General features: G+C 46.5%; 1 protein-coding gene across 1 annotated transcript in view; it reads right to left on the bottom strand.

The window, feature by feature from the left end:
* Positions 1-25,132, bottom strand: part of SLC5A1 (solute carrier family 5 member 1) — a 50,091-nt gene that overhangs the window by 2,614 nt on the left and 22,345 nt on the right. Inside the window, exons 4-14 of the mRNA XM_061385473.1 lie at positions 24,841-24,900; positions 23,357-23,461; positions 14,362-14,467; positions 13,228-13,308; positions 11,831-12,051; positions 11,403-11,538; positions 10,066-10,173; positions 7,492-7,642; positions 4,602-4,770; positions 3,307-3,522; positions 1,502-1,607 (exon numbers count right to left, since the gene is read on the bottom strand). Coding sequence (XP_061241457.1) covers positions 1,502-1,607; positions 3,307-3,522; positions 4,602-4,770; positions 7,492-7,642; positions 10,066-10,173; positions 11,403-11,538; positions 11,831-12,051; positions 13,228-13,308; positions 14,362-14,467; positions 23,357-23,461; positions 24,841-24,900 — 1,459 coding nt within the window. The remainder of the gene's footprint in view (positions 1-1,501; positions 1,608-3,306; positions 3,523-4,601; positions 4,771-7,491; positions 7,643-10,065; positions 10,174-11,402; positions 11,539-11,830; positions 12,052-13,227; positions 13,309-14,361; positions 14,468-23,356; positions 23,462-24,840; positions 24,901-25,132) is intronic.

Raw genomic sequence — 25,132 nt, 5'->3', positions numbered from 1 at the left:
CTCAGAATCAAAGAAGAAATAATAGCTTATGAGAGAGAAATGTTAACCATTGACTGGGGGACTGTGACATGTGAAGAATGTGGAAAACCCACCTCTCAACCAGAGAAACCCGTATCTGTTTGCTACATCACTGAAAGCAATGAGTTTGGCATGACTTAAGGGTGTACTGACTGCACCTGGAAATCCCAAGGCTTCACAACAGATCCGGTCATGTGGCAAGGATTGGTCTGTTCAGTCCCTGATCCAGGGCAGCAAGTGAGCAACACTTCCAGGGCTTAAGATCTGATGCTGCTGAGTCAAACCACTCAACTGACCTTGCCACTAAAAGTGGATGCCCACCAAGGGAACTAATTCTGTCTTCTGAGCCCAGGTGTGGCATTAAAGGTGAGCAGACCTGGGTTAGAATCCCAGGTTTGTGACTCAATAGATATGAAATCAAGCCCACTGTGTTTTCAGCACCATGGTCAGAGACCACTGCCCTCCCTTCTCCAGCCCAGTACCAGTAAGCCACACATGACCTTGCGCTCCCACACCTCTGCACAGCACGCATCACCACGACCATCCTCCCATGTAGGGAGGAAAAGCTCCAACAGAAACAGGAAAACATTGCTCCATGATCAGGATAAGTTTCTAAGTATTGACTAAGCATTATCTTAGAGCTCTGAAGAACTGATGCTTTCAAATGGTGGTGCCAGAGATGACTCTTAGAGTTCCTTGGACAGCAAGGAGATCAAACCAGTCAACCCTAAACAAAATCAACCCTGAATATTCATTGGAAGGACTGGTGCTGAAGCTGAAACTCCAATACTTTGGTCACCTGGTATGAAGAGCTGATTTATTGGAAAGACCCTGATGCTGGAGGAGATTGAAGGCAAAAAGAGAAGAGGGTGGCAGACGATGAAATGATTGGATGGCATCACCAACTCAATGGACAGGAGTTTGAGCAAAATCCAGGAGAGAGTGAGGGCAGGGAAGCCTTGTGGGCTGTAGTCCACAGGGTCGCAAAGAATCAGAAACAACTTAGTGACTGAACAACAAACAACAAGCATTATCTTGGACTTGCAGGGAAATCTGATATTTTAAACACGGTATGGTAAGCCAGCAAGACACAAGACCCTAAGAGCCTCTATCTCATCCCCCTGATATCACTAGAACTGACCATAGCTGGTTCCAACTGCTTTCAGTTTATAGGCTAGTGTCTTCCCCTATCCTTAGACAAGCCCCAAACCAAGTCAGAGTGGTGAATAGCTCACCTGTGCTTACTCACTGAGCACTGTAAACCAAAAAGGGAGGAGCTAGGACAATTCTGCATCCCCCTCCTCCCCTGACAAGGCCTTGAGTAAACTGCCCAAAACCCATTTATCCGTCTCACCCCATACCCTACTCCTCACTCCCCTCCAGAAGAGAGATCTGAATTTTGAAGGCACTTGGTGAAGGCTTCAGTAAGGTGGTCTTGTGGTTAGAGGAGTAGCTTGGGAATGGGCTCTGAGCCGCAAATCACCTATTTCTAAGGCATCCTCCCGGGCATCTTGAACGTCCTCGTCTTCTGCATCCAGGTCAATACGCTCCTCTTTGCTGTTACGCAGGCTCCAGCACAGGCGGTAGAGCTGTGGAGAAAGCAGAACAGGTTACCAGGAAGATCCAAGCAGTGTCCTGGGCCAAGAAGTTGGGAGAACAAAGAGATGTGTGTCGAGAAAGGAAAAGGAATGTGGCTCTCAACTCCATCAACACAGATAACAGTTCCCATCCACAGCACTATCTCTGAATATGTTGGGAACATGGATATAAATCATATACATGCACATACCATCCCCTAGGATATGGGCATATTCAGAGGCTAAGAGACTGTCATGAGCATAGAAATGTTTTGAATGAATGATCTCTTGTTACATATGATAAATGAATTTGTTCCCTTTAGCACTCATGCTAGGAAACAAGGCCAGGCACCCATTTATCCAGACCAGCAGTGTAAGTAAGATCAGATTTTTATACCATATTAATTGTAGACTCATGAGCCAGTTAGAATAGGAAGAGCTGGAGGTATACTTTCTATTGACATGAAACCAGAAACTACTTTATTTCAAGAAGCATGGAACTAAATGTATTTGAGGCTACAATGCTTTCAAAAACTGAGGCATCAACAAGCAATTAATACAACATAAAGAGAGTCTGTGACAGATTTGGCCAATAACCGTGACAGCTGTTCTGCTGCTATAAAAGCAATCTTTGTTTGACATTAAGGTTGGTCACAGTTTTGAAAATTTGGCCATGAGGTTAAAGGTCTGTTAGGGATTCCTATTTTTGTGTATGCATGAGAAAGGGCCTAGCAAAACCCTTTCTCTTTCTCTTCAGACAAATGTGATCTTGGGTTAACTCTCTAGCTCTGTTCCCTGGAAACCTGAAAAGGGTGGAATACTAGCTGTGCTGGGTTACTAGACTTCACTGCTTATGGTAAAAAGTGACCAATTCATCTGCATTGGGAGGGCTGCAAACATTCCCTAAACCAAGCACGACATCTAGAGCCAAAGAAGAGTACTTGTCATCTTTGAAGTCTTGAATCAATTAGACTTTGATACTGTTTGAAATTTCTTAAATTCCACGGGCAACTGTTTGGAGGCTTCATTGGGGAAAAAAACCCGTAAAGGGTATATATATCATGCTTCAGATTTCCCTCAGCATGGTGATTTTTACACCTAGGTATGTCCCTTGCTGGGACCTTGGGAAGCTATGACCTAGAGACTATTATAAGAAATATGCATTCCTATCTACGACAGAAGCATCCAAACTGGGGTAACCCTGTGTCAGCCCATGTGATCTCATTGCCGTGCACCTGAGCCATCACTCGGGCAGCAGGATCCAGAGGCCAGTCCCTTGGGCTGAAACACGGCCTGCTGAAGACACCCTTGACACTGCTCTGCTGGCAAACCGTGTTTCCTGTCCTGTCCTTCTGTGCACGCTCAGTTGCTAAGTCATGTCCAACTCTCGGCAACACCATGGGCTGTAGCCCATCAAACTCCTCTGTCCATAAAATCTCCCAGGCAAGAATACTGGAGTGGGTTGCTATTTCCTCCTCTGGGGCATCTTCCCGACACAGGGGTCGAACCCAGGTCTCCTGCATTGCAGGTGGATTCTTTACCACTGAGCCACCTGGGAAGCCCTTGTGTCCTTTTGCATGACACCAAAGACAAGGACAGCCTATTTTAGTCATGAGAGTAAGAGACCTCTAACTGAGCCAAAGCAATCAAGTTGAGTGCTGCAGCATGAACATGAAACCAGGGCAGGACAGCCTCCTACACGGATACTCACATGCACATCTGCAATGGGCTTGGTGAAGAGGGAGACGGCCAGGATGACGATGATAGTAATGACAAAGAGGATGATGGCAAAGTACAAGTAGTGCACACCACAGATAATCGTGGGACAGTTGCTGGGCTCCATGCAGCTCCCGGTTCCATAGGCAAACTCGGTAATCATACGGGACACCCCGATCAAAAATCCTATGATCAATCCCCAAAAGGCTCCCTGTGAAAGAAAAGCCTGGTTAATGAACACTGTATTTGGGAAACAGCTGTGCATTCACTGGGGGACAGAGACAAAAGAATAACAGTGAGAGAAATACAAGCTCCAGGCCATCTGAAACAGGAACACTGTGGTTCAGAACATGACTAGGAATGTTACATCAGGCCTTCAGTGGCTCTGTTCACCACCTTTTAGTAACTCGACTTGGTATTTACATGTGCTTAGTTGCTCAGTCATGTCCAACCAACTCTTTTGCGACCCCATGGACCTGCCAGGCTCCTCTGTCCATGGGCTTTTCCAGGAAAGAGTACTGGATTGGGTTGCCATTTCCTCCTCCAGGAGAACTTCCCTATGGAGGGATTGGACCCGTGTCTCCTACACCTTCTGCACTGGCAGGTGTATTCTTTACCACTGATCTACCTGGGAAGCCCTTGGTTAGAATACCACCCAAGTTCTCAGTGCCAAAAAAATCCCTTTAACTTTAAAAATGCTTTGAATTTCTCTACCTGCAGCTACCATTACCATCAGATTCCAGATTTAGGTACATTCAGTTACAACACAATTACTTGAGAGCTAATCTGTATTCCTTGAAGACATGGGAAAGAAATTGGGTCTCTTAGAGGAAGAGGAGAAAGGAACTTTTCCATCAGCCCCTTTCATAGATCCAAAGTCCCCTCACCCTTATCCCTATCTGGCTGGAGTATCACTTCTTGGTCCTTCACTGGGACCTGAGAAGTGCTGGCTGGAAAACCTAGCCCCCTGCAGAACCCAGGAGGTAGCCTGTGCTAGCACTTCCTGTGGAGCTGTTCGCCCAGAAGCTACAAGCTTCCCAGAGAGTGCCACACAGTCAGAATCACCCAGAGTAGATGGAAAACACACAGCATTACTTGGGACTTAATTTAGAACCTGCAGCAAGGAGGAGGAAAGTCCCAAGGTCCCTGGAGGATTTTCCATATAAACCTTCTCCAGCGCCTTCATTCCTGCTCAAGATCTCTGGGAGTAGAATTCCTCCCAGAGAATATACAAATCCAGATGGGAATCTCTGTTCCCGAATGACTTTTCTAGACATTCGTGATACCTACCGGCTCATTGACTCTCTTGCAGAAAATAGCAAGCAGGAAGACTGCTGCGATGGGTGGTCCCAAGTAACTGGTGATGGACTGGATGTAGTCGAAGAGCTGTCCACTCTGTGCTGACTGCACGATGGGCACCCAGGCGATACTGACACCGATCAGCACCAGCATGAACAACCTGAAATCAAGCCCCACAGCAGGGTGTCAACAAGTGGCTCCACTGGAATAGTTACAGATGGATAGAGAAACTACCTGCAATACAGCAGACTCAGGTTCAATCCCTAGATCAGGAAGATCCCCTGGAGAACAAAATGGCAAATACACTCCAGTATTCTTGCCTGGGAAATCCCACGTACAGAGGAGCCTGGAGGGCTACATGCCATGGGGTCACAAAGAGTCAGATGTGACTGAGCGACTGAACAACAGCACCAGTAAAGATAGATAGAAAGGTTTATATGACCAGAGCAGGGAAAAGTAATTAGCAAATTCATTGAGACTCTCTTCTTCTGTATTCTGGTCCTTCAGGAGCTTCCCTTGTGCCTCAGACAGTAAAGAATCCACCTGCACTGTGGGAAACATGGGTTCAATCCCTGGGTGGGGAAGATCCCCTGGAGGAGGGCATGGCAACTCACTCCAGTATTCTTGCTTGGAGAATCCCCATGGACAGAGGAGCCTGGTGGGCTACAGTCCATGGGGTCGCAAAGAGTCAGACAAGCACATAGCACTGCTCCTTCAGTGCCTATAAGTAAAATGCACTTGATTTTCGATAGTAAAGTAGACCCACTAACCACCAGGAAAGAATCCATTTTGAGAGGCAGTGGAGTTTAGGAACAAAGGTGTGGACTTTGGAGGCAGTCTCCTTTTTTTTTTTTTTTTAGCCATGCCTCATGACTTATGGGATCTCAGTTTCCCAACCAGGGATTGAACTTGCACCCTTGGCAGTGAGAACACGGAATCCTAACCACAGGACCACCTGGGAATTCTCTGAAAGTTAAAGTGAAGTCAATCAGTTGTGTCCAACTCTTTGCAACCCTATGAAGTGTAGCCCACCATGCTCCTCCATCCATGGGATTTTCCAGGCAAGAATACTGGAGTGGATTGCCATTTTCTTCTCCAGGGGATCTTCCCAACCCAGGGATTGAACTCAGGTCTCCCACACTGCAGGAAGGCTCTTTACTATCTTAACCACCAGGGAATCCCTAGCTTTCCTCCTTTTGAGTTTTACTTCAAGTCCTGAAAAGATGGCATGCGTGCTCAGTTTTATATGACTCTTCGCAACCCCATAGACTGTAGCCTGCCAGGTTCCTCTGCCCTTGAGATTTTCCAGGGAAGAATACTAGAGTGGGTTGCCATTTCCTCCTTCAGTGGATCTTCCTGACCCGGAGATCAGACCTGAGTGTCCTGGAATTTCTGCATTGGTAGAGAGATTCTTTACCACTGAATCACCTGGGAAAGATGGAAGGGTTCCTTTTAACCTCTTGATTTAATTAGAAAGAAGGCAGTGGTTCTCTTATCTCTCGAATTTAAGGCAGAAGAGTCTTAAGCTAACCTCCACAAAGTAGTGTTCTTGCTCACATATTTCTCGCTCTAAAGTACCCCTCCCATTGGCTCCCATTTACTCAGATCCTATCCACCATTTAGACATAGACTGGGGTCTCCCTCCCCCAGGAGTCTTGCTCAGCTACTGACTCGTACAGTCATCTCTCCCTTCTCTGAGCCTGTGATTGCTCTTACAGGCACCACAGCACAGTATAGAATTGTTTCTTGTAACTGTAAGCTTATTGAAGACAGGGACAAACCCCAGAGCAGCAACCATTGGAAGCACAAAAACTGTGAGCCCCAGCACAATCTCAGGGCCAAGAGATCCAGCCCTGAGTAAAGCAATAAAATGATTTTCTTTCTGTGTTGCATCTTGAGTCTTATACGTAGCAGAGAATGCCAGTAAACATCTTTCAGAGGAAAACCCTGTCAGGGAGCCATGCTGCTTCCTGTGAAGCTGAGGGCAGACTCTGGCCGAGTCTGACCTCCCCTGGGTGCCAGGTGTCTCATCGCCTGCAAGGGGCCCGTCATGTTCCTTTCCTTCCTTTGCCCCAATCTTGCTCATGAGATTTAGGAGGCGGGAGCACTCCCCGGGAAACTTTCCCTGGACAGACATCCCAGGGACTTCTTCACCTGCCCTGAGGAGGTTGGCCTGCCTTTGCCCCCCAGAGAGACACAGCAGAGCTTCTGCTGGTCCTCTATCAGAGCCTCTGCTCCATGGATAATCGAGATAACGGGCACATCTGGCCCACAGATCCATACTTGCTGTGTCCAGTATCCTGCTGTGTCCGTTATCCCACTTGACAATAACAAGTGTGCACAGAGTATGGTGTTTTAGACTGTGCAAAGCATATTCACAAGCATAGCATCACCTGACCCTCACAACAGTCCTGTAAAATGCTACAGCAAAGGGTCAAGGCATTGGAGGCACCTGGGCCTAAAAGACGTCCAGAGAGGAGAGTTGCAATGTACAGGCCTGAGGAAGACAGTGTGGGATGGTATACAGTGCCTAGACAAGGACTCGGTTGGCCGTGGGTTCCAGTCCTAGCTCTGCTGCTGTCCAAACTTCCTTATTTAGGCATGACAAGTCTCATTTTGTTCACCGATGAACTGAGGTTAGATTAATGATCCCTGATGTTGTTTCGTGCTCCAGATTAAATGATCTCTGATGTCGTTTCACATTTCAGAGGGACACTGTTTCAATGATCTTGGATTTAAAGTTAAATGCCACTGAGAGCAGTATAACTTGCCACGGTGGTTACTCTCATTCTACCCAGCATCTCCCAGTCTTCCCCATCTTGAGGGAACCTCTCTTGTCATTCAAGTTTCCGTGGGGCTTGACAGGGGCAGCTGTACTCACCGTCCTGCGATCATGAGCTCTTTCTCAGAGGCTTTCTTCCGGATCTTGGTGTAGATGTCCATGGTGAAGAGGGTGCTGGCGCTGTTGAAGATGGAGGTCAGCGAGCTCATGAGCGAGGCCAGCATGACCGACAGCATCAGGCCTCGCAGTCCTGGGAGAAAAGGAGGTTCTGAGTGGTACATGCAGCATTTCAGCTCTTCTGTGCTTGAAAGGTGTGACAACTCAAGGTTCTTTGCCTTCTGACACCATGCCATATTATTTGATTTATCTCTCCAGAGAGATCAGACGTTTTAAGGAATGGACTGTGTCTTTAAATTATATTGGAAGTCCACAGCAGTCAACAGAGCTAGGGACAAAGTATACATGCAGTAAATGCTTTCCAGTTGGATTGCCGGTGGTAGTGGGAGTGATGGTAGCGTGTGTGTGTGTGTGTGTGTGTGTGTGTGTGTGTGTGTTTCCATCTGAGCTTTTATAAGGTCTCTCATCTGAGAGATTAATGATAATGGAGAAATATTTAAACTAGGATTCAAAAGATGAGGTTTCAAAAAAGTGAAAAGACAGCCATAGAATGGGAGAAAATATTTTCATATATCTAATAAGAGTTTTGGAAAACTATTCTATCATCCTCTAGGTATTGTATGTGTAGATAATTTTATAGTTTTGTTTTAATCTACAGCCTAACAAGATGAAAAATAAAGGTTGCCTATCCTGATCACTTTGTCATTTGTTGGGAGGGTTTTTTAATGGTTCCTCTTGAGAGTCTATCATGTAGACTACAGACTACAGGAGCTATGAAGATCATCCAACTCTCTTATTTTTCAGTCATAGAATAAAATGTTAATAAATAACAATTTATTTAATTAATAACAAAATAAAATTGTTAACATTTCAAGGAATTAGTCTGTAGGGCTTCAAGCCTTAGTTCTGCCCTTTGCTCAGAGTAATTCACCAGTTAATTGCTAAGCTGGGATATAGCTCTCTCCTTGCTGTATCACCTCTTATCAAGCTCACATTCATTTATTCACTCAACAAATATTTGTCGAACGTAATTTTACAGCAGTCCAGGAAACAGATAATGGCATATCAGAGTAGCATGATGGAGACAACAAGAGGAGGTAGATGAATATAAGGAGATAACATTGACACACTTTGGTGAGGGATTGGTGGGGTAATATTTACCAGCTAAGTGAAGAAGGCTGAATCCGCAAATGAGATTTAAAAGGAGTAGCTGGAAAGGATGAGGAGAAAACAGGAGAGGATAGTATTATAGAATCCAAGAGGAGGGGATAACTCAAGAAAGAGGAGTGATCAGTAATGCTGAATGCTACTGAGGAACATATGGAAAATATCTATTTGATCTAGCATAGGGAGGTCACTGGGGAATCTGGTGTTTACAGAAGCCAGATTCCAGCCAAAAAGACTGGCAATAGTTTGTGCAGACACAATATTTTGTCTTGCATGCCACGCAGCTTTCTATCATGCACAATTCACTCTGGTGTAGTGTTCAGAGCTACCTCACTCAGGATCTGCAGGTCTAAGAAAACAGCATAAACACCCCAACAGAGGCAAGAATCCCAGCCAGAACTCTAAAAGAGCCATGATTCTTGCTAACTGCAACCTTAATTAATAAGCAGCCCAGCTCAGTGGAATTGTTAACTATTACTCCTATTTTTATAGAAGTTGAATACAAATGATTTGCCCAAGGTCATATATCAACTCTGTGGTTAAAAAAAAAAATTCCTCAGTTCTCACCTTCAGCAGAGTTAACCATGCCAGACACTGAGTTACTGCATGACCTTAGAAAATCACTTTCTCTAGGCCTCAATTTTCCCAACTGTAAAATGAACAGGTTTGACTAGATGATCTTCATGTTTCCTTTCAGTAAAAAAAAATGTTGTTTATTCTAAATTTTCCTGATGAATACCTTTGAATTTTTGGTCTCCAGGGGCCCCTAACCTAAAGAGATTTCCATGCCTTGAGCCAGCATTAGATTTTCAATCAACATTAAGATGAACAGTAAACACACAGGCCTACCCCGAAACTAACTATTCTGGACTGTAAGTGCTCACCCTCCTGGATTCCACATTCTCTATAGTGAGATGCCCCCTTGTATCTGATCTACGTACTGCCTTGGACTTCCTCATTTTAGAGCTAAAATCGCTCTTTGCCCTTCTCTCCATGTTTTTCCCTGGAAAAACCTAGGTGTCAATTCATTCTCCAGGTAGAATTCCATTTAGTTTAAGCCTCATGTTAATGTCTGTTGGAGAGTGTCAAAAGACCTTAGAGCATGAAAAAGTTGTGTTTTCTCCCTAACACATTTTCAGATGGGCTCCTTCCCATGCCTCACTGATGGATGAGTGCCAGGACTCACAGAGCCCAACCAAGCCAGAGGTCTGCTTCCCACTGAAGCAAAGACAAATTCAAATACTGAGGACCCCAGAGTGAGACTCTCTCCCCTAGACCCCCAGGCTCAGAAACAGCTTTGCTCCAGAAGGCCCACAGACAGTTACATAGATAGAGCCCAGGTCCAATCAGCCTCCCAAGAGAGACCCTGCCAGCCAAGACAGCTCTCACCATTGGGCATGAGCTCCACCACCAAGGTCGGGTAGGCGATGTTGGTACAGCCAACCTTGGTGCCGCAGTATTTCTCACACTCTGAGGGGACGGTGCAGGCAACTTTCTCTGAGGAGAGATGAAGAGTCATGTCAGCAAGCAGACATCAGAAATGTTTCCAAGATTCAATTCACCTTGTTAAGCAGGCGTGAGTGCTAGGTGCTCACTCATGTCTGACTCTTCGGGACCCCATGGACTGTAGACCACCAGGTTCCTCTGTCCATGGGATTTTCCAGGCAAGAAAATCAGTGGTAGCCATTTCCTTATATAGGGGATCTTCCCAGCCCAGGGATCTAATGTGCGTCTCCTGTGTCCACCCATTGGGCAGGTGAATTCTTTACCACTAGCGCCACCTAGGACAGCGCTTCAAACAGGACATTCCTGCCCACAGCCCTGAAGTGGTTTCACAAAGAATGCAGCCCCCAAGAAACCCTTCTATGCCATCCCCCTACCCTGCTGGTCCTGACCATCCCAAGCTCTGCCTGGGGAGGAAAGACAGCTGCTAGGCAGAGGAAGGAAAAGCGAAGAAATGCTTAGGGAGGAAAGCAGAGGGAATAGTCCCCAGACTTTAGCTAGCTACAGATGTGAAAATCAGACCATAAAGAAGGCTGAGCACCTTCGAATTGTGGTGCTGGAGAAGAGCCTTGACAGTCCCTTGGACTTCAAGGAGATCAAACCAGTGAATCCTAAAGGAAATCAACCCTGAATATTCATTGGAAGGACTGATGCTGAAGCTGAAGCTCCAGTACTTTGGTCACTTGATGGGAAGAGTCAACTCATTGGAAAAGACCCTGATGCTGGGTCAGATTGAAGGCAAAAGGAGAAGTGGGCGACAAAGGATGAGATGGTTGGATGGCATCACCAACTCAATGGACATGAGTTTGAACAGACTCTGGGAGATGGTGAAGGGACAGGGAAGCCTGGCATGTTGCAGTCCATGGGGTCGCAAAGACTCAGACAGGATTTAGCAACTGAACAGCAGCACACCACCATAACCTGGCAGTGTGGGGGACACTGAGCAAAAGATGAGTAAATGTTAGCTAGAAGAAGCCTTAGCTAAGGCATGTCATGACTTCAGAGAATCTGCAAAACGGGAAACTGTAATTGTCCGTGTAAAGAACCAGGGAACACAATTACACAAGTTCTGTGACCTCAAGTCACTCAATGTCTGGGGCAGGGGGGACAATAATGCTTCGTAATCATGGCAAGAAAAGAATAGGGCAGAAAAAAGGAAGAGGGAGCCATGGGGGTTTTCAAAGTGGGAAAGAGAGGTTGGGGAGTCCAGCAGAAGATGTCACCTGTGAACAGGATGCGGCTGATCATCCCTGGCATCACCATGAGGAACATGGGTAGCAGCTTCAGGTACCCACACATGATGCAGCCGGCCTTCACGTGGGACATGTTTTTGGCGGAGAGGCAGCGCTGCACAATGACCTGCCAGGGAAAGCCCAGTGAGGGGGGTGTAAGCAAGAGGCCCCACAACATGTTCTGACCACCCCAGCTCCCACCACCACCCGGGTCGTCAGCCTGGCACTCCCACATCACCAAGACTCAGCAGTCCTCAGACCACAGGAGCCTGGCACTCCCACATCACCAAGACTCAGCGGTCCTCAGACCACAGGAGCCTGCCCTGCCTTCCCAACCCACAAGCTGCACAAAAGGCAGGAGGCTCTGCAGCACTCTGGGTAAGACCCTCTCTCCTCCCAGGTCCAAACAGCATGGGTACCTGGTCTGTGCACCAGTACCACAGGGAGATGATGGTCAGCCCAAAGATGAGCCCAGGCCAGGGCAGGTCTCCCTTGAGGGGATCGCGGAAGATGTGGAAGGAGTCAGCCCTCGGGGTGTAGCACTCTGCCTTGACGGTGGTGTTTCCATAAGAGGTCACAGTTGGAATGGCATTCATGTATTTTGTCACGAAGGCACCATACCCTCCCACTTCGTGGAAAGCTGGAAAACATTGGTGACGAAAGTCAACTCCCTGAAACTCTCAGCTCTTCACAGCAGCTTCTCCTGTGGCTGCCTGAGAAGCCCACAGCCAGAACTTGCACTGTGCAATCTTGGGCAAGTCATCGTCCCATTCTGGGCCTCGGCTTTCTCATCCATAGAATGGGATTATTAACCCTGCCCAGCCCCATCAGGGACTGCTGTGCGGGTCCAGAGCAATAACCTGTGAAAGTACTGCAACCATGAGCTTCTTTACAAAGGGCAAGTATTTGAACTATTAAAAGATAGACCTTGCTTTTGAACCAGATTCAGAGATTCTGCTTTCCCTCTCACCACCTGCTATCCGCAGTGGCCTTTGGGATCCTGGACACAGACTAGGCAGCCCCCCATCCCAGCAGTGTGGTGGGATGGAAGAGGATGGGTGAGGAAGTCGGGGGCTCTGCCGCACCTTGGCTGTGGGAATAAGGTATTCCAGCCCCTGCCCTGCACAATGAGGCATTCCTTTCTCCTCCCCCAGTCTCCTGAGGACACCAAGGAAAACCAAATGGAAGCTCTTGGAAAATACAGCATAGAGAATAAGAGGCTTCACAGGACACCCAGAAAGCATGGGCTCCCTTAAAAATAAAATGGTATTTTATATCCTCACATAACAAGTACCTCTATTTGCAGGGTTTTCAGTCTTGTCCTTTCAAAACTGGGGGGACAGGGACTACAGAGTTGCTGAATTTTGTGTGTGTGTGTGTCAAATAGGGAAGTAAGTAAGAAAATGGTCAATTCACAAAAGAAAGGACATTTAACCTTAAAATGTAGACGACACAATCCAAGATTTAAGAAGTGACATTTAAATATATTTAGTCTGATAGATATTTAGCCTTATCTTTTTTTTTTTTTTTTGGTCCAGTTTCTCTGTGGAGAGAAGACCATGACATCAGAGGCCCACGCTGGGGCCCACTAGCCCAGATTGTATAGAGAGGGCAGCAAGGAATCCAGATGTTGCCCGGGCCAGACCCAGCCTGAGACCTCCAGGGCTGGGGGAGGTGTCCCCCACACACCACGGTGATGGCCAATCCAGGCCAGTCCACTCCCCCAGGGAGGGCAGAGTGTGCCCAGTTCACTGCCCAGGCCAGTGGCCTCTAACTCTGCCTCCCCACCTCCTCAACCTGCCCCTGCCCCACTTACCAAACCCAGTCAGGATGAAAGACCCCAGGAGCATAATCACCGTCTGCAAGGTGTCTGTGTAAATCACAGCTGCCAGGCCCCCTAAGAGCAAAGGATGCCATGTGTCTGACCTTAGCTGGGAGGGCACCCCGTCGGCCCACCTCCCTTCCCCACCCTCTCCCCCACTCCCACTCCTCTCCCTCTGCACGTCTTCTGCACCCCTCAGTCACCCTTCTGTCCTCCCTCCTGCCCTCCTTTGTCCTGTGACAGCTGTCTGCCACGCACATGTCCCAGTAGCTCCACTTTTCACAGAAAGGCTGGGAAGGCCTTGGAAAGAAAGTTCTCCCTATTTGAGGATGGAGAGTTTGATGTGATGGTTTAAGCCAGGAGAAGCATCTGCCACAGACAGAGCAGGGAAGAGCAAAGAGCTGACAGCTCACAAGATGGCTGGGGACAGGAGCAAATCAGCACATTTCAAAGGCGACTTGCATGTCCACTCTTTGTTTTCTCAGACCATCTGAGCACTTGTCCCCAGCACTATGGGGCTCCAGCTCGGCAGCAAGTTCCATCTCCGACCCTGTCTGCCCCTAATCAGAGTAGAGCAACACCTCTGCAAAGGTGCCCCCAATGGCTACTAATGTCTCCAGCTTCTCCAGTCACATCTTGAGTCTTCCTCTAAAATCTGTGTGTGTCACTACCCCCCTTCCTCCCTATAGTGCCCCTCACCCCCTGTCGTGTCAAACCCAAGGTCTCTGTCAAATGACTTTCAAGACCCCCACACTGTGACCCCACTGCAGCCATCAGGTCTTACCACCTACACCCCCCACCCTCAACTACTTCCCACTGAGCACCCTCCTCCCGCAGGACGCAGCCACTTGCTCACCCTGCCCAGCCCCGCCACTCCCGCTCCTGACTCCTTTGTTCCCGCCTCTCCCTGCACCTGGCCCTCCCGCTCTGCTTCTCCCGACTAGGCCAAGCTCTCTCCTGTTCCCACCAACACTGGGTTTTTCTGGGGCACCTACAACTGTTTGCTCAAACTGTCTCCTGGGTGGATCTCTTCCTCGGGAGGAGAACCCACGTCTCCTCCGGCCTTTCACCCTTCACAAGTGCCTAACCCTGAGCTGGGTTGGGGCTGAGCCATTCGAGGGGACTCACCTGTGATTGTGTAAAGGGCGGTGATTGCCAATAAGATAAAGATGGCCAGGTAGAGATCCAGGCCCAAGGCCAAGTTGATGAATATGGCCCCAGAAAAGATGTCTGCCTGGAAGGAGAGGAGAGGTGGGTTTGGGGTGAGAGAGACCAGCTGAGGCACGTCTGTCAGCTGCAGGGACATGTAGGAGGGCTTGGAGAGGTTAGCAGAAACCGACTCCTAAGTCATGTTTATGCCTGTGATTTCTGGGGCCCCACGCTGGCCCACAACCCCTTAACCTTTGGCTGAAATTTCACAATTAGTGGTTCGTATCCTTATCCCCAGTTGAGAATATGAAAGACAAACAGCACACAATTCCATGTATATGAGGTTTCTAAAATAGTCAAACTCATAAAATCTGGGGCTGGAATGGCTGTTACTAGGGGCTGGGGGAAGGTGGAGTTATTAATCAACAGGCATAATCTCTCAGTTAAGTAAGAGGAAAAAGCTCTAAAGATCTGCCCCACATCGCACCAGGTCAACAATATGTGTTGTACACTCAGAATCTGTCAAGAGGTTGGATGGCAAGCTAAGTGTTCTGACCACAATAAAAGTAAAAATGAAAAACGAAAGGAGGACTTCCCTGGTGGTACGGTGGATGAGACTCCACCTGCCAATGCAGGGGACACTGGTTCAATCCCTGTCTGAGAGGACCCCACAAGCCACAGAGCGACTACTGAGCCTGTGTGCTGCAGCTACTGAAGCCCACGTGCCTAGAGTCTGTGCTCTGCAATGAGAGAAGCCGCCGCAATGAGAAGCCCGCGAGCTGCAGCAAGGAGTGGCCCCCACTCACTGCAACTAGGGAAAGCCCAAACGCAGCAACGAACACCCAGCACAACCAAAAAATAACAATTAATTAATTAAAAATAAACAAAACTAACAGAAATAATAGAAAAATAAGAATGTGTATGAAAGAACAAAAGGATATGAACACCTGAAAGACAGTCCTGCTCTATTCCTGAATTTCCCAAAAAGCTTCACGCAAGATGATAATAAATATTCCATGATTAAAAAAAAAAAAAAAAAGAATTCTGTAAAAGAGGCCTGTGAAATGCTGAATTAAAGAAAGTTAAGGCTGTTTCTTTACCACACAACTTCTCTGAGTCTTCAGTACACTGTGACTCCCCAGGAGAGAAATGTAGTAAATGACCCTTAACAAACTCACTCAACTGTGGAACTCCGTGTGCCAAGGAACAACTATTAACACCTTGAGGTGCCTCACAACCCACTTTGTGGGCTGCTTCTGTGAGCTGTTACCCTTCATTTACACCTCAGTGTAAAAGGTTTATTAGATCTACTCCCAAATACAAGTGTGAGTGCTGGAGTCTGTGAGAGGGAAAAACACCCTCACCCTGGAATGGAGAGAGATGTAAACACCACCATAATTTTATCTCCTCTGTCTAGATGGGATCCATCTGGATTCAAACACAGCCAGAGCATCACCAAGAACCTCCTGTGTGACAGGCTTGGTGATAGATGGCTTTATCTAGATCAGAGGTGCCCAACCTCTGGGCCAGTACCCCCTGTCAGATCGATGATGGCATTGGATTAGAAATAAAGTGTACAATAAATGTAATGCACTTGAATCAACTTGAGACCATCCCCTGTCCCCCAGTCCATGGAAAAATTGTCTTCCGTAAAACCAGTCCCTGGTGTCAAAAAGGTTGCGGACTGTGGATGTAGATTATCTAATGTAAGTTTAGGGGGAATCACTCCTGAATTCACTAGTGCCTGATGCAGTTATTTTTCCCCCTGCCTCATTTAGCCCCATAAAGAACTTTCTACCCAGCTGGTTGGTGCAGTTAAACCAACAGAGAGCCCTGGAGTCACCCAAAATGAATGTTCGTGTGTTCTCCAAAATACTTCCAGAAGGACAGTATTAAGGGATGATGGTGGTGAACCTTTTGTTTTCAAATCTCTAGATGCAAAAGAACTAGGCTTTCCCTAGATTCAGTGCAAGGACTGCTTTATTGCACAAAACTGAACACATTTCAGAGCATGTAAGGGGCCACCCAGTCAGGCCCTGGGGAAAGGCACCCTTGCATCTTCTCTCGATTCTTACTGTCCCTTCTACTCCTCCTCACAGCTCTTCGGGGCCTCCAGTGGCTCAGGTCCCACCGACCAAATCTCCTATTCCCTGCCTCTTGGTTGGCAGAAAGCTCATCTCACACCAGCTCCCAGCTTCCAGGCTAATGCCTGGCCTCCTCCCCCAAGTCGGGCCTCCTGAGGACCTAGTGCCTTAGCTCCCAGCAGATTCTCTGGTCCCAGGGGACCTACTGTCCCTGTCTTCCCTGGAAGAGGAAGAGAGGCTGATCTGGGACGTGGGGAGAGAGATGGTGATTTAGAAAGAGACCCCTGCCCTTATGGTTGGTGGTGAGAGGACCTGGGTTTTATCCCCAGTGCTGCTAGGATAGGTCTGAGTGACCCTGGATAAGACATTCCACCTCTCCCTGTCTCAGTGTTCTTCTCTTTAAAGTGGGAAGTTCTGACTCCTAGGGCTTGTGATTCTCAGTGGCTGGACCTGGAGAAGATCTGAAGCTGAGGAAAGCATTCCCCTCCCAGGTCTGAGACCTCTTCTACCCTGTCTTCTGGAGCAGCTAAGGCTGAAGAGGAAGAAAGAGCCCCTGCTGCAAAAAGCCTCGCTGGGAGTGAAATGGCCACTCCTGCTAGACTCTGCACTCTGAGCCACGTGGAACTGTGATGAGTGTTCACAAAGTCAGTCTCTCCCCTCTAAGGCCTCTCTACTATCACTAAAGTTATTTCAGTTTGAGGAGTTCCATTCATTGGAATGCTGTTAAATGTGCACACTCTAGATTCAGTGAATTAGCTAATAAGCATAAGTGAGCTATAAAAAGATTACAAGGCTGTTTCTCCTGCCTTTAAAATGCCCTTGTTTTATTTTCCAGAGAAGTTAATTTGTAATGCTTTATGACAACAAGCCATAGCAGACTATGATACCCTCATTAATATTTGCCTTGCCATCATTAGTCACAAATAAGTAACGCAATTCCTAAAATAACACTATAAAACAAAGTCTTTGGAGACTTTGTTTATGGGAACTGTTGGGCTAATCGAAATCTTGCTCTTATAATATGCACTGTTTCCAGTTAACAGGAAAGATAAAGAATTTCAAGAAAAACTCCCTCATGAATTGGAAAAACTCTTCCTTGAAAAATTCTTCCTCCTGTGAGTCATTCTTAACTTCAAGAATGAATTCTCTCTGCCCTTGGAACCCTGAAAGTCATCAGGTGTGACCAAAGACGTGATAGCTAAGCTTATTCTTAACCCCAGGCACTCTGACATGTCTTGGGGTCTCTTAGGTGCCCACACATTTCTCCACTTCATAAGAACAGTTTTTCCTCTATATCTAGGGGATTTTACAGTTGACCAAGGACTTTTAGATACATACATTGTTCTGATTCTCAAAACAAGGTAACCGGACAAGTAAACTGACTCTACTTTATAAATGAGAGAGAAAAACTCAATGACTTGCTCAAGGGCTAAAATCCAGGTTTTCCATCTCCAAATCCAATGACTTCCCACAACATTCAAAGGTAAATGTCTTCCTTTCTGGAATATTTTCTGCAGAGAGCAAGGTCTTTTTTTAATCGAAAAAAAAAAAATGTATTTACTTCTTTTTAAAATAAAATAATTATGTTGTATGATTTCAAAACAATAGCACAGAAAGTTATACACTGAAAGTTACTAGTCTTGCTTCTATCACTAAACCCAAAGGTGACCACTGTTGAGAGCCTTTCATCCACCAGAGGATTTTTAGGTGGCTGGCTGAAATCTGTGTATCAACTGTTTGCTCCATGGCCCCTAAAAAATAATTGTGAAGATGGAAATATGGGGAAATGTTTACAGTCTGATACTAAGAAGGGGGAGAATGACCACAAAATGGCTTGTGTATTCTGAATGCAGCTCTCTAAAGGAAAACCCACTATAGGCCAAGTCAAACTGTGAAAATGTCTGTGCCATAATTATAGGGTTATGGGTGCTTTTCCCCTCCAGATTTTCTTAAATGCCATCATTATATTTTTCTTACAGTTCCAAAGGTGAGGAAACAGAAATTTAACAACACAATATATTCCCTATGGATATATGAATAATACACATTTTATAGTAAAAATATTCTTAAAATAGACTAGAAGAACACATACCAAGTTCAAGATAATGTTTACCTTTTAAGAAGAAGGAAATGGGGTCCAAAGGTTATAGATGAGCTTTATCTATTATATTTTATTTCTTTTTTTTTTAATGATAAGCTATTTAGATCTATAGAATCTTGGTGGTAGTACTAGCTATATTATTTTTGTACTTCACTGTATGTTCAAAGCATTTCACTACTTTTTGATTCATAAAATTTGAGGACTGGATGTGGAATATACCACCAGCTTCGATATAAAAGAACTTGCCTCTAATCCTGTGAGATTAATTATCTCATAGCTCATCCCAAATTGCTCCTTCTCTAAACCCCTCTTAGCCCTTACTAAAGAAGGAAGGAAGGAAATGAGGGGGTGGGGGACACAGAAATTTTTCCCAATGCTGCTAAGCAAAACCAACTTGAAGTGAACTAGACATTTATGGTCCTCTAGACCAGGGGCCAGCAAACTTCTTCTGTAAAGGCTCACATCATACATGTTTTAAGCTTTGCAGGACATACAGTTTCTGTCCAACCTGAGCAAAGCCATCTACTGTTGAAGCATGAAAACAGCCAAAGATGATACATCAATTAACGGGCATGACTGTGTTCCAATAAAACTTTATTTACAAAAACAGGAAGATGGATTTAGCCTTTGAAAGCTTGACTGAACAAGCTCTATGGAACTCACAAGGAACAATAAAATACAAATCCAGTTGGAAACCCTCTTAGAGTAACTAATCTCATTAGCCTTGGGCAGGTTATTTAGTCTTAGTTTTAATGCTTTGAAATTCTGTGGTTTTACATGTATGCATTTGCTGCCCATTCTAGTCTGAGTTGTATCAGAGTATCCAGTAAATTTTGCCTGGCAATGAGGTTTGAGATAGAGAACCCAGTTATTCAAATTTCTCTATTTGTGAGTGAAGGCACAAGGTAATAAGCATTCAAAACTTAAGCAAAAGCCAAAGCTCTTATTTTCAACCAAAGATACAGAATAGATAGTAAAGTTGCTATAGAAGTTTATTACAGTTGTGATTTGTGATAAGAGTCCCAGGAAACATACACAGGGATGTTTGGTCATCACAAGTAATTCAAAAAATCTGAGGCTTTATCTCAAGTGATCCTACACATTTGAATAAGAGACATGATGCCAGGAAATTTTACAGCACAGAACGCTTCTCTGAACTTGATAAGGCAGGGTGCTAGGGTGGAGTGGGTGGATGGGAAGGAGCCTATAAAATTCTGAGGAATACCTGCTTGTACTGAGTCACTCAGTCATGTCCAACTCTTTGTGACCCCATGGACTATAGTAGACTATAGTCCACCAGGCTCCTCTGTGCGTGGGATTTTCCGGGCAAGAATACTGGAATGGGTTGCCATTTCCTTCTCCAGGGATTGAACCCAAGTCTCCTATATTGGCAGGCAGATTCTTTACCACTGTGCCATCAGAGGAGCGCATGGAGGAATAATCAAGTCTGGGTCTCAGAAACTCAGAGTCCAAAAGGACATGGCCACAAGATGGCAGCCAGAGTCAAGGCTCCACGCCACCTGTGGTCAGTGGCCTGGGCCACGTCTGGGACACTGCACCTGAAATGCATTTCACTTTTTCTCTCCTATCAATTACACGCCTACTGGACCCCAACATCCTCCCAAAGCCTTCCTGTCAGGTCCCTGGTTGTTCCCTGTCTGGACGTGGATCTCAAAAGGCCACTCTTCTTTTCTTATCCATCATAAGCTACCCATGCCTCCACACACACAACAATAGTGATTAATCTCTGTTTGTGTGCAAGGACTACCTTATTTTAATTAACGATTCCTTTTGTCCACAAGCCCTGAACTCATGTGCACCTTAGTGTGAGTTCCCAGTGAGTACAGTCACTATCGATGTAATTCTTTTAAGGATTTCATGCTCTGTGACCCATGGTGAATCTGAAGTCAGACAAAGCCTAGCCTGTCTGGCCCTCCCTGTCCCTCCCCACTGCCTAAATGGCCCACCTTCAGATCCTTCATGCACCCAGTGTGACCTGACTTCTCCCTTCACAGTCCTCTCAAATCCCACTCTCAGAGACATGGCTATATTGGAAGGTCACTTAACTGGCTATTTTACTTTTCCCCAAGGTCTTGAATTTTGATCCGTTCATACTGGACTTAGAAGACCCAGGGGACATATTGTCAAAAGTATCAGAGACTCTGCTTCTCAACCTAGCTCTGCTATTGTTTAACCCCACAAAGCCCCTTCTCTTCTCTGGTCCTCAGTTTCCCCACTGAAAAATGGGAGCGTCAATCATAGAACTAGATAATCTATCCCACTCTGTTATCCTATGTCTTCATCCCATCCAAGCACAGTGCAGAATTGTGAGAATACAGACAATGGGACTAGAGAAACCCAGACTCCAGTCTTGTCTTTGCCTACACTAGCCACATGACTATTCTCTGAGACTCAGTTTCCTCTTCCATGAAGTGGAAAATAAGTAAAAATCCCCACCCATGCCATACTCTTATGAGGACTTGAGATGGAAGAAGTCAAGGCCCTATTGGAGACTAAATAAAAAGATTGGCACAAAACAAAAGGCCGAGGTCATCCTTCATATGCATTTTTCAAGGGATCACTGGCTCTGGGCATTGGGTGGACATTGGACAAGGCCTCCAGTAAGCAGCCCCAGAAATCACGCAGAAAGGGTGCAAGTTTCTTCAGTCATGTCTGACTCTTTGTGACCTTCTGGACTGTAGCTCACTCAGCTCCTCTGTCCATGGGATTCTCTAGGAAAGAGTACTGGAGTGGGTTGCCATATTCTCCTCCAGGGAATCTTCCCAATCCATATCTCTTACGTCTCCTGCATTGGCAGGCAGGCTCTTTACCACTAGTACCACCTAGGAAGCCCACAGTCCATACTAAGTACTATTCAAAAGTAAAATTCAGAAGAAGCCAAGTGCTGAGGAGAGGATGGACTCCATCAGGATCTGAGCTGAGGGAGGCTGCCCCTCAGGTACCTGTGGGCTCCCACATTCAGGAGGTTTAATCAGTAACCTGAACTATAGGTGAGGCGACTGGGAAGGCAGACAGAGAGGCTGAGCCCTGAGCTTATTTATATGACCACTGCTACATTGCTCCAAGGGCGAAGCTCAGCCAGCAGACTTTCCCCCACCTGAACTGTGGACTTGGAGAAGGTTGGCTTCCAAGAAAGGGAATGCCGGTGCCCCCTCTACATGCTCACTAGACAGGTGCCACCTCACAAGCTGAATCAGGGAGCAAGGAGCGGTCCCCATCAGCTTCTACAGGTGCCAGGGTCACCTCTGCACCCTTCTGCTTACATTCCTTTCCTCCTCTCGCCCTGCCCTCCCCTCCCTCAGGAAGCCTGATTTCTCCACCCCTCCCAGCAACTCCCAGTCCAGTCTATACACACCAGTCTCTAAGGAAATAAGACTGAAATGCCCGGGGTTTTCATCTTGTAACTAAAAACTACCCTGAAGGAAGGGAGGAAAAAGTGAAGGAGTGGAATCATCACACAGGCACCAGTCAAGGGTAGCAGCCCCTGACGTCAGGAAGCTGGGGAGGGAGAGAACAGTGAGGCTGGGTGTCAGTCCCAACTCCAATCAAAGCCCTACGGGCCCAATTCCTGAGCCCATGCTCCCACTGAGACCATTCAGTCAGGACATTTGCTTCAATGGTTCTGGGAGAACCGATGTCCAAAGAATGCAAAAGAATGAACTTGGACTCTACTTCACATCACGGATCAAAAGCTCAATGTAAGAGCTAAGACTATAAAACTCTTAGGAACAAACATAGCATTCAACCTTCATGATCTTGGATTTGGCGATGGATTCTTAGAAATGACACCAAAAGCATGAGCGAAAAAAGAAAAAACATAAATTGGACTTCATCAAGATTTAAAACTTTTGTGCATCAGAGGACACTAAAGTGAAAAGACAACCCACAGAATGGGAGAAAATATTTGCAAATCATATATCAGATAAGGGTAAGTTATTCAGAATATATAAAGAACAATTTCAATGCAACAACAATAAGACAACCCAATCCAAAAAAAGTATAAGAATGTAAGAGGTAATAATATAAAACAGAAAAATAATTGTGGTAGTCTGAAAAAAAAAATATATATATATATATGTATTTCCTCTAGAGAAAGAAAACAGTCAAATGCCAAGTGTAAATTTCATGTGAACCCTAATTCAAGCAAATTAACTGAAACAAGACATTTTTCAGATAATCAGGAAAATCTGAATATGGACCAGGTGTTAAACTACCTAAAATAAGAAATTACTATAAATTTTGTTAAGCATGATAACAGCATAATGGTTACGTGTTTTCAAAAGTTAAAGGTGCATTCCAAAGAATCTACAGTGAAATGACATGATGTCTGGCATTTGACTTAAAATTCTACTGGAGAAAAAAAGGTGGAAAGGAAGAGATGAACCAAGAATGGCAAAATGTTGTTCACTGTGAAAGCCAAGTGACAAGACTAGGTCCAGATTCTGACCCTGACAGGGTATAGAGGCTTACAGCTTTATGTCAGGGCCAGCCCTCAGGTATCCATTACTTCCTTTTAATCTTCTACTAAGAACAGCTTTCACTGAACCTTCTCCAACCACTTATGTCTTCAACCTTCCCCACAGTAAGGAGGTCTGTGTGTTCACTCCTTGATGTGTGAAATAGGACTTTACCCTCAGAAGCAAGAAGGCCTAAGGGACCGAGTTAATAGCAACACAGCACTACCCTTTGTGCGCCAGCATCTGCTGAGGAGCAAGAGTGGGCAGGTTCTGAGCCAGCCAGTGCCCAGCACCTGGGGCAGGGGACTCACCGAGATCTTGGTGAAAATGTACAGCACCAGGGACAGGACAGACAGGTAGACCTGGATCCGCTGGCCTCCAAATCGCTTCCGCAGGTACTCTGGCATCGTCACCACCTGTACGGACGGAAGGGTGGTCACTGCCAGCCTAGGTGATCAGAAGGCCCAGAGCAAGCAGAGCAGGGCATCCACTCTGGCGTCAGAGGTGTGACCCTGCTGGTCAGAGAAGTCTGAGAGGTGTCCAGGTGTCCCTGTCCTCCAGCCACTTGCTCATCTCAATTCCACACGCCCGACCACTGCAGAGGCAACTTGGTATCATCCCAGGACATAGTAGGTGCCCAATAAACAATGTTTTAATGAACGCATGACTGCATATAACCAAGAAGACAGATCCTTGCCTTGAAGGAGGGAGGGATAGATAAATAGATAGGTGTGCATCTGTGCTCGGTCATGTCCAACTATTTTTGGACCCCATGGACTATAGCCCCCTAAGGCTCCTCCGTCCGTGGGATTTTCCAGGCAAGAATACTGGAGCAGGTGGCCATTTCCTCCTCCAAGGGCTCTTCCTGACCCAGGAATTAAACCCGCATGTCCTGCATCGCAGGTGGGTTCTTTACCACAGTGCCACTGGGAAGTCCCTAAACAGATAGTCTTATACAGAGCACCTACTGTAAACAAGACGCCATAACCACGGCGGGACCTTTTCAGTCACTGAAACGAGGTGGCCAGGCCGGGTGCACGCTTCGCCCTGCTCTGCGCAGAAGCCTTGCCAAGGGCCGTGGCTGCAGACCAGCTCAGATGCTCTCCCAGCTCCTGTCTGCAAATTCCAACCACACTCTGTCTCGTGTTCTCAACCCTGAGCCTGCCGTCTCCTGGAATCAGACGTGGGTCACCAACAGTCCGTGAGCCTCCAGGAGAGAGACGCATGGTCTACCTGTGCTTCCTCTTTACTGCTTTCAGCTTCCAAGGCACAGATATCAGGTAGTAGATGCTCATTACATCTCACTGGATGGATGAGGCTAAAGCTGTCTCATGTAAAATGCCAGAGGTTTAGTCAAGAGACTGAACACACTATTTGGTAGATAAGCGCCAGGTGCATGCTCAGCAAACAAGGACTGCCGATGTTTGTACACGAAGAGAAACTATGGTTCTTTTTCTCGTGCTGCTTCCCTTCTGGGGGCAGAGGCAGACGGTTATGTATCGTGAGCAATGCACGGCAGTACCTTGCAAGTATTCATTCACCCAGTGTGAGGGAATGTGACAAGTTAGGTGCTGAATAGACTGAGACTGCTTAGGCCGGCTTCCTAGAGGGGCAAGTCGTGGCTAAGTGGATCTATTTAATGCCTCTGAGAGCAGTTGGGAACCTTATAGCCCAGCAAAGAGCCAAGTCATAGGCTCTTGTCCCAAAGTCTCCTCTGCTTTCCAGGAGGACCAGTTCACACAAATGCTTGCCAGCAGGAAAATACATCTTACCGAATCACAGAGCAGATACTTACCCCCGCCTTAATGTAAATGGGGACAAACACCCAGCCCAGCACAACCACCAAAATCAGGGCCTAAAACCGAAAAGGAGGGGGAGTCAGACCAGGAGGAGACTTAGCCACGCTGCTGCCTGCAGGGCCTAAGGCTGCTCCAGAACAACCACCTGGCATTTTCTCTTTGAGCTCTAGGGACATCTTCCCAAGGGACATCAGTGACTGACGGAGGCCTGCGATGCCTGATGAGCCCATGGGAACAATAGTTGGGCAACCATGGACAGGGACCTGGGCAGCTACCCACTGGTATCAC

Source organism: Bos javanicus, chromosome 17 (genome assembly GCF_032452875.1).
Source record: "Bos javanicus breed banteng chromosome 17, ARS-OSU_banteng_1.0, whole genome shotgun sequence".
Taxonomy (NCBI): domain Eukaryota; kingdom Metazoa; phylum Chordata; class Mammalia; order Artiodactyla; family Bovidae; genus Bos; species Bos javanicus.
Note: the sequence above shows the minus strand (reverse complement) of the source record. Positions and strands in the feature narration are given on the sequence as shown.